The 10,030-nt window shown below is 43.1% G+C and overlaps 1 protein-coding gene across 1 annotated transcript; it reads left to right on the top strand.

The window, feature by feature from the left end:
* The first annotated feature begins 5,376 nt into the window (after window positions 1–5,376).
* On the top strand, window positions 5,377–7,902 carry LOC120931182 (protein ALP1-like). Its single transcript, XM_040342385.1, has 2 exons — window positions 5,377–5,412; window positions 6,924–7,902. The coding sequence occupies exon 2, from the start codon at window positions 7,165–7,167 to the stop codon at window positions 7,801–7,803; it is 639 nt and encodes a 212-aa protein (XP_040198319.1). The 5' UTR covers window positions 5,377–5,412; window positions 6,924–7,164; the 3' UTR covers window positions 7,804–7,902.
* Window positions 7,903–10,030: the final 2,128 nt, after the last annotated feature.

The raw sequence follows: 10,030 nt of genomic DNA, 5'->3' as shown, positions 1-10,030 counted from the left end.
CCAGAAGGAGCTGAGAAGTTGACAAACCTCCTCTCCTGCCTCTCAGTGCAATGGACACGTAGATTATTTTGCTTTATTTTCTATATTTACAGTTGCTAAATATTAAATGTTGTCATTTCTATTCTATTGATACGCTGTAGCAAGGTTTAACAGTGCTGTAAGTTTCCACATTTCTTTCTGTGATAATATACTTGAATTATTTATCACTATCAGGTGAATCTGTCTGTTTCTGGTAACAATCCACAGCTAGGATATCGGTATTTTCTACTTGTATTCTGGAAAGTGTTTGTAGTGATTTTATATCTAAGCAGGTGTGCCACAGGGGCTAAGGCCATTTTTGGAGCTGAGGCGGAGATCAGAGAACCCAAATTCCCCAAGCGGCTCCCTCGGGGGTGGCGCTACATTAACTTTCTCTTCTCTCTTCTGTGCTTTTCAAAACTCAATCAAGCATTCCACCTCCTTCCTGCTTTCTCACATCATATGAGAGGAGAATTCATCTGTTACCTTTGCTTTTGTTGACAAAATGTTATTATTCATTATGCATTTCACATCTGGAGTCCTGTGTTTTACATCCATTATCTTACTTTCCTATTCATCCTTTTTTAAGGCCCCATGCTAGTCCTCGGCTTTCTGTTTACTCGAAATCATTGCATACTTGATGTATTCCTTCCGGGCAATCACACCGTTATAAACGAACACAAACCTTGCAGAATGAATGGAATTTGGAGCTGATACTCAAGAGACAGTAGATACCACTTCATTCAATTAGCACTTCTCATTTAATACAGAACCAATGTTCATAACTGCCTGAAATTGGACTTCATAAATGGAGCTTCTTATTTTGTAAGTCAGGCTCATGCCGCGTACACACGATCATTTTTCGGCATGAAAAAAACATCGTTTTTAAAAAATGTTATTTTAAATGATCATGTGTGGGCTTCACATAATTTTTCAGGTTCTGAAAAACGACAAAAAAAAAATTCGAACATGCTGCATTTTTTAACGTCGTTTTAACCACTTAAGCTAAATGCCCAGGCCAGGTTTTGCGATTCGGCACTGCGTCGCTTTAACAGACAATTGCGCGGTCGTGCGACGTGGCTCCCAAACAAAATTGGCGTCCTTTTTTCCCCACAAATAGAGCTTTCTTTTGGTGGTATTTGATCACCTCTGCGGTTTTTATTTTTTGCGCTATAAACAAAAATAGAGCAACAATTTTGAAAAAAAATCAATATTTTTTACTTTTTGCTATAATAAATATCCCCCAAAAACATATATATAAAAAAAAAAATTCCTCAGTTTAGACCGATACGTATTCTTCTACCTATTTTTGGTAAAAAAAATCGCAATAAGCGTTTATCGATTGGTTTGCGCAAAATTTATAGCGTTTACAAAATAGGGGATAGTTTTATTGCATTTTTATTAATTATTTTTTTTTTACTACTAATGGCGGCGATCAGCGATTTTTTTCGTGACTGCGACATTATGGCGGAAACTTCTGACAATTTTGACACATTTTTGGGACCATTGTCCTTTTCACAGCAAAAAATGCATTTAAATTGCATTGTTTATTGTGAAAATGACAGTTGCAGTTTGGGAGTTAACCACAGGGGGCGCTGTAGGAGTTAGGGTTCACCTAGTGTGTGTTTACAACTGTAGGGGGGTGTGGCTGTAGGACTGACGTCATCGATCGAGTCTCCCTATATAAGGGATCACTCGATCGATGCAGCACCATAGTGAAGCACGGGGAAGCCGTGTTTACATACGGCTCTCCCCGTTCTTCAGCTCCGGGGAGCGATCGCGACGGAGCGGCTATAAACGAATAGCCGCGCCGTCGTCCCGGATCGCTCCCCGCGGGAATCCGACCGCCGCATGTAGCGGGGGGGCCCCGATCGGACCCCCCACCTGCTAGAAGGCAAGGACGTACATGTACGCCCATTTGCCTGTACGTGCCATTCTGTGGACGTATATATACATGCGGCGGTCAGGAAGTGGTTAAACTATGTCATTTTTCGGGTTGTAAAAAATGATCGTGTGTGGGCTAAAACGATGTTAAAAACCCGCACATGCTCAGAAGCAAGTTATGAGACTGGAGCGCTCGTTCTGGTAAAACTACCATTCATAATGGAGTAAGCACATTCATCACGCTGTAACAGACAAAAAAGCGCGAATCGTCTTTTACTAACACGGAATCAGCTAAAGCAGCCCAAAGGGGAATGGAACTTCCCTTTTATAGTGCCGCCGTACGTGTTGTACGTCACCGCGCTTTGCTAGATAATTTTTTTTAAATGATGGTGTGTGGGCAACGTTGTTTTAATGATGAAGTTGGAAAAACGTTGTTTTTTCAACATGCTGAAAAACAACGTCATTTAGCGCAATGCACGGCGGGAAATTTAGAAACAGGAGCATGCGCAGTTCATTCGGCTTGGGGACGCGCTTCATTTAAATGAAACACGCCCCCTAATTGATTTGAATTCCACCGCCAGAGATACACTACGCCGCCATAACTTACGGCGCAAATTCTTTGGGGATTCGAACCGGCCAAAAGTAAGTTACAGCGGCGTAGCGTATCTCACATACGCTGCGCCCATCTATTTCTATGTGGATCTGCCCCAATTATTTTAGCTGTGTCTAATGTGGAATTATACATTTAATTGCAGTGAGTTTTTTTTTTCCAGAAGTTCACTTTGTTAAACTTCTAAACAAAATTGCATGAGCTACAAATATATATTTTACCCTAATGAAGTTTCTAGCTGTTATGCATTTGCCATTCAGTTTTGCCTTTTGTGTTTATTAGAGGGTTCAGCAAGCTTCACATGTGGGTGTGAAACATCAGAATGGCGTAAAAAAGCCAAAAATTGGGGGTCACAGCCGTCCACCACTATTCCTCAATAGATGTAATGAGTAGAAATGGAACAGATCTCACAATAGGGAATAATTAGGCAAAAAAAAACGCATCTGCACATCTTCGCGGCGACAACTGTGGTTGAAATCTGTCTCAAAATAAATATTGTAAAGAAAAATGGCTGCAAGAATTGACGCCTTCTGTGGAGTTTGTTAATTAGCGATGGTGATGAAGCGATGAAAAGATGTCCTTGGTTCTCTGTTGTGTGTGAAATTCTATACTGGAAAAACTTTAATGGTCTTTTCAGAGCTAAGCCTATTTGCATTAACATTGTAAGAGCCGTGATATTTCTGCTGCAAGGATTAGCGCTTTACTAAGTTAGGAGTTAATTTGCTAGCAAGTAGGATTCCAATTATTCTGGTTTTATTAGGGACACTCTGGCACTCTATAGCGAGCTGGATAAGGACGGATCAAGACGTGCTAAAAAGGTATTTTTATAAGAACACGTGACAAAGTATCAGTATCCTTTTCGATATACTTTGCAGAATGTGCCCTTAGGCGTCACAGACTTGTCCTCGTGGGGTTTAACCACTTCAGCTCCGGAAGAATTTACCCCCTTCCTGACCAAAGCACCTTTTTGCGATGGGATGCAATTCGCACCATGTTGTGCTACTTACCAAGGGACTAAGGCCTTGTACACACCATCGGTCCAAACTGATGAAAACGGACTGAAGTTCAGTTTCATCAGCCCAAACCTACCGTGTGTATGGCCCATCAGACTTTTGTCCTTCAGTCCAAAGTTTTAGAACTTGCTTTAAAATCGGATGGATTGATGACCGATCGGTCAAAACCGATGGTTAGTACGCAAAAGCATCGGTTCAAAACCTGCGCATGCTCTGAATCAAGTCGACGCATGCTTGGAAGCATTGAACTTCGTTTTTTCAGCACGTCGTTGTGTTTTACGTCACCGCGTTGGACTCGATCGGATTTTGAACTGATGGTGTGTAGGCACATCGGACCATCAGACTTCAGCCTTCAGTCCATTTTCATCGGATGGACTGATCGTGTGTACAGGGACTAAGGCTGCATTCACACCTAGGCGTAGGCGTTACAGGCGTTTTTACGCGCGTTTTTTTCGCGCGTTTTGGTGCGCGTTTGCGCGCGTTTGCGCAGAGCGACGTCCAGCGTTTTTTTTTTTTTTTTGACCAATAGTAAAATAGATCACCTCTGTCATCATTTGTTGCTATGTGAAAGGTTTTTTTTTCCTCTTCCTGGGTGATAATTCCTCTTCCGGGTCATCCTTGTGCTTCTGACTCCATTGTGAAAATGAGTGATGACGAGATGGCTTTGTTCATGGCAGCAGCCACTGCTAGCCAATATCTTATAAACGAGAGGCAGAGAAAAAGGAAGAGGCAACGCAGATTTTGGATACACCCCGTCATTGCTGATCGGGAAGAAAGAGGGCAATTTTGGGTGATGTACCAAGACCTCCGTGACCATGAAGACAAATTTCTGGACTACACCAGAATGTCCATAAAAAGGTTAGTAAAAAATGATCTGGAATCATTTATTTTTTACATTGTACCATTTGGGTTGCCACCTTTTCTTCAAGTCAAACATGTACACTTCTGCGGTGCACAACTATTTTTTTTAATACTATGAACTATACATATATTTTGTTAGTATTTTACATTTCTAATCATATGAATATAATACAAATAGTCCCCTTTCCATTGCAGTGCACAGAGTTCCCCCTTTACATTAGAGTCCACAGAGTTCCCCCTTTACATTAGAGTCCACAAAGTTCCCCCTTTACATTACAGTGCACAGAGTCCCCCTTTACATTACAGTGCACAGAGTCCCCCTTTACATTACAGTGCACAGAGTCCCCCTTTACATTACAGTGCACAGAGTCCCCCTTTACATTACAGTGCACAGAGTCCCCCTTTACATCACAGTCACCCTTTTGCATATCAACTCCCAGATTTCCCTTTCACTGTATGGGTTAACCAACATAATCTGATTGAAGCGAGACCTCAAGATACTCAGACATAAGGGATGCTCTGTGAACCATGATCTAAGGGGGAAACCGAGATCTCTGATGTACGGAGAGGACTCCAATGTGAGAACTCTGATTTATCCTAGTGTACTCACCAAGAGGCAGGATAGAGAAAGGGGGGGGGGGGGTGCTTCTGTCAGACAGCGATGGAGGGTGAGCTTACTCACCCCTTGGCAGATAGCACATCTCATCCTGGTATATCTGTGGCTGCTGGGTTGTAAGTTTTCATCCCCTGCAGCCATTAACCCTGCCGGAAATCCATATTCTGGTCAGAAAAATCTGTCAGAGTGTCAGGCAGTCTGAAACCCGGACACATGATTCCAAACCCGAACTGTTCTGGCGAATCCCGGAAAGGTGGCAACCCTAGTACCATTCCATTGCCAATTTTAAATTTCATTTTCCTTTACAGCTTTGATGAGTTGCTGGAATTGTTGATCAACAGATTGCAGAGGATGGACACCTACTTCCGCAACTGTATCCCCCCTGTGGAGCGACTTATCATAACACTGAGGTAATTTTTATTTAGCGCTTTGAATGTAATACACTCTATTATATATATATATATATATATATATATGTGTAATAAAAACCAAACAAAAATTCTGTAGGAACAAAATTATTTTAATATTTTAATCAACCAAAACATTGGGTCGTTTTTTTTTTTATTAGGAAAATATACACAAAGTGCCTACCTATATGTTTTATACATATTCCTTATTTACAATTGATGTAAATTTGGGGAGGAGTCCTCTTCCCCGTGCGGTGACATGGCGACCGACAGTGCGTGGGCAAAAGGGGGCCAAGTGGAGGTGGTGCTGTCTTCCCCTGACCAATTGGAAGGTGGTGTTGCTTGTGGTGGTGTTCGTGTTGGGGCATTCCTGAAAGTCGATTGTCTCGGTCGATGTGGGTAATGTGATGTAGGTGTAGTCGTTAACGCAGGGTAAGTAGAAGGTGGTGGGTGGTAAGAAGAAAGTGTTGTAGGAGGCAGAGTACTGTATGTGACAGGTGGTGTTGAGAGATGAGGAAAAGGAGAATGAGGGTGGTAAGAAGAAGGTTGTGTATAAGGAAAAGGATTCAGAGAAGTGTGAGTGGAAGGTGTTGGCACAGGAGGTAAATGAGATAGAGTGGTGGTCAAAGGATGGTGAGCAGAAGTCGGTGGTGGTGTTGGTCGAGGAGGTTGGTCGGAAAGCTGTGGTCCTGTCCAAAGGGTAACGGGTGGTGGGGAGAAATGGGTCGTGGGTGGTGTTGGGACATGCTCGGTCCGTTTATTGGCATATGGGCCATAGGGTGGTGGTGGTTCTGATAAATCGTCAGCTTCTGTCGGGGGTATAAATGTCGAGATGTATCTAGCCGTACAGGACAGCACCACCGCTTGCAGATTTGGGGGAACTTTATCGATTAGTTCCCCCAGACATTTTGCTACATTTTGGCCATATGATCTATTGCTCATCCGGTCAGACATGTTTGTCATAATGTCCAACATACGATCCAGGGCTGGATCCGGAGCAGGAGCCCTCCTACGCAGAGCACGCGGAGGTCCAATATGCGCGATGTTAACTGGGGACTGCTCTGCAAGTGGTCTCGTCGCATTAGAATTTGATGCCTCAGAGTGCTGCGGTTCCGGCTCCAGAGTAGCCATCGCTTGATCCCCCGATGCCACGCTCTCTCTGTCCCCTCTCTCTGCCACGCTCTCTCTGTCTACTACAGCTGTGGCAGCCTCGTCCCAGCAGCTTTCAGTACTGAAAAAAGAAATCATGTATTCAAAAATAATTTTAAACATTTGGTTTACCGAGCAAAGTACAGATAATGGTTTACCTCCCCAAATCCAGCACCGGTCTCAGAAACTCCAATTCCTTTGCGTGAACGTATTCTTTTACCGAACATGCTCCACTCCCACTTCGCCGCTGCTCCCGCTGTGCCTTCAGCTGGCGAGCGTAGGCGTCCCGTATACTCTTCCATTTGAGTTTTAGCATTTTCACTGTAAAAAATAAAATAAAATAATATATATTATTTTCTTTGTAGGTATCTATCAACTGGACAATCGATTGCAAGTCTGCATTACTCGTTTCGTATTGGAAGATCTACTGCCAGTTATATAATTCGGGACACCTGCAGTGCCATTTGGGAAGTCCTGAAACCCATTGTGTTTAAAAAACCGGCAGCAGAGGACTGGGAAAAAATTTCCGAAGTATTCTGGGAACGCTGTAACTTTCCGAATTGTCTAGGAGCGATCGATGGGAAACACATCAGGATTGTTAAGCCCATGGCTAGTGGGAGCCAGTATTTCAATTATAAGAAATACTTTTCATTCGTCTTAATGGCTGTGGCTGATGCCAATTATTGCTTTACCTATATTGACATTGGTTCCTATGGAAGTAGTGCAGACTCAGCGATTTTTGGGAACTCCTCTTTTGGGCAATTACTTCGAACAGATGGTCTGGACCTTCCACAAAATAGTCCACTCCCGGGCACAAACGGCCCTCCCCTACCAAGTGTCTTTGTGGGTGATGAGGCTTTTGCTCTGAACACACACCTACTTCGGCCTTATTCAGGACATAATCTGAACGAAGACAAACGCATATTCAACTACCGGCTTAGCAGAGCACGCCGCGTAGTTGAGTGTGCTTTTGGAATTTTGGCGAACAAGTGGAGGGTTCTCCACACACCGATTGTCCTCAACATGCAAAATGCCATTAGTGCTGTAAAAGCGGCGTGTGGCTTGCACAATTTTGTCAGGCAGCGCGATGGTCTAGATTACGAGGAGCCAGTCCATGAGACTCTGGAAAGAGCTCATTGGACTGGTGTACGTGGGAACACACAGGGGACACATGTCCGTGAACAGTATGCGGCATACTTTGTCTCTCCTGAAGGGCAGGTCCCTTGGCAGCTCAATTCCATTTAATTTATTGAACTTTTCAGCTTTTGACACGCTTATTTTGTGAAATATAATCTTTACTATGCTGTTTTGTGGAAAAAAAATAAAAAATGATTCATGTTTTAAGAAGTCTCATTCTAATTTTATTTTGATACAGTTTTATCATTGGGTTCAATAGCCCTATCATATTGTGTGCCATTTTATATTAGTGACATTCTATCAATTGTAAACTTAGTTTATGTATTTATTCTGTGGTCTAATAAAGGGCCTGTAAGTGACCGCCTAGACGTGGGTTGGGGGTCCGATCAGGACCCCCAGGGTACATCCGGGGGTTAAGTGGCTCTATATGTGTCCCCCTGCGTGTCACTTTCTCCTCCTGTGTAAACACAGGAAGAGGGAAGTGATGACACTGACACCAGTACACGTAGGCACAATCCCCTTTTGGATCTCCAATCCACTCCCCCATCCCCTTGTCACAGTATCAATGAATGCAGTGAACATATATTTACTGATCACTGCAGGCAGTTTAGTGTAAGGTCCTGTGTAGCCCCCGTCCCCACCTGACGCTGTAGTCGCTAGGTCGATTGAATTTTTTTTTTTTTTTAGATTAAAGATGTGTAAAATAATATTTTTTTTGAAAAATGTCACTACATTGTTGGATTATTAAAAATCACAGAGGGGATCAAATATCACCATTAATAAGCTCTATTTGTGGGAAGAAGAGAACGCAATTTATGTTTATAAGCCATGTCGCATGACCGCACAATAGTCATATTTGTAAAGACACATTTTTAAACTTAACAGCATATTGGTACGGTAATAAATGCCTACTGTAACGACAAACAATCATTCCATTATTTCATTAGTGGCATTTTGTATTTCTGTTATGTTTTTTGATAGAGTTTACCTTTGCTATCATGGGACTTATTTATCCGTGCCAAGTTCTCATAGATTTGGCTCCCAATTGAACACCAAGCGTCCCAACGGGTGGTCCTCATTTTGTAGCCCGGTGCCCTGCTGTCATAAAGACAGGGGTGCTCTTTCACCATCCTGATGAAATTTTCAGGCTCCAGCATGGAAAGGGTTCTATCAAATTCGGCCTCCATTGATAAAAATGTGACTTTTCTTTATTGTAAGTAAAGTAAAATGGTGATTTCACAAGTTCCTGTAAAAAAATATGTCATTTCCTGTTTTGTTTTGGAGCTGTATGGGCGTCAAAACGCGCGTAAAAACGCGCGTAAAAACGCTTGCTGTCGCGCGATACGCTCAATTCGCGCGTTTCCCATTACTTTCTATGGTAAAAAAAAAACGCTCGAAAACGCCTATGTCGCGCGATTCGCGCGACAAAAAAAGGTCCGGGACTAGTTTGAGCTTCGCGCGACAGGCGTTCAGGCGTTCAGGCGTTCAGGTGTGAACAGGCACCATAGGAAACAATGTTAATTCTGCCCTCTCGCGTTCGTGAGCAGTGCGTTTCAGGCGTAAAAACGCCTAGGTGTGAATGGGGCCTAAGAGTTCCTAGCCTGTAAGGGGTTGTTGCTAAGTCTAACAGAGACTGTTCCCTTAAGAAAAAAAAGGAATCATTTGGAGCTGTACAAATAATTAAGTGCAGTTGTGCAGGAGAAGAACAAAGTGGAACTGTGCACATAGGGAGGAGGTTGTCCCTGGTTTTGGGCATCCCATAATTCCTATCACCTTCCAAGTTATTACCCCTAATAAAACACAAAAACAAAGCTAAAGGACTGTTTACTGTGTCTGGATGAAAGCTGAAGATGTTATGTGCCTGGATGTGCAGCATTAGGGAACCTGCAATCCCTACAGGGGTAGTGCTACACTAAATTATGTTTTTACTTTTTACCATTGGTAATGCATGTTATGCTTGCCTAGTTACCAACCATATTGGGTGACTACATATTAAGTTTGCCTTTACTACCCGATGTGGTGCCTATTTTCTTTGATATAGCGCAACTATTGGGTTCTAATTATTATGTTTGGTGATTTCCTGTGACATTTTATGTTTGTACACCAACCTGTTGTGTAAGGCCCCGTACACACGACCGAACATGTCTGCTGAAACTGGTCCGCGGACCAGTTTCAGCAGACATGTTCGGTCGTGTGTAGGCCCGAGCGGACAGGATTCCAGCATACATTTGCCCGCCGAGCCTTTTTCCAGCGGGCAAATATTTCTGGACTTGTTTTAAAACAGCCCGCTGGAATCCTGCCCGCTCGGACATGTTCGGTCGTCTGTACAGACCTA

Source organism: Rana temporaria, chromosome 3, assembly GCF_905171775.1.
Source record: "Rana temporaria chromosome 3, aRanTem1.1, whole genome shotgun sequence".
NCBI classification, from domain to species: Eukaryota; Metazoa; Chordata; class Amphibia; order Anura; family Ranidae; genus Rana; species Rana temporaria.
The sequence above is the reverse complement of the archived record's forward strand: the minus strand, read 5'-3'. Positions and strand labels throughout refer to the sequence as shown.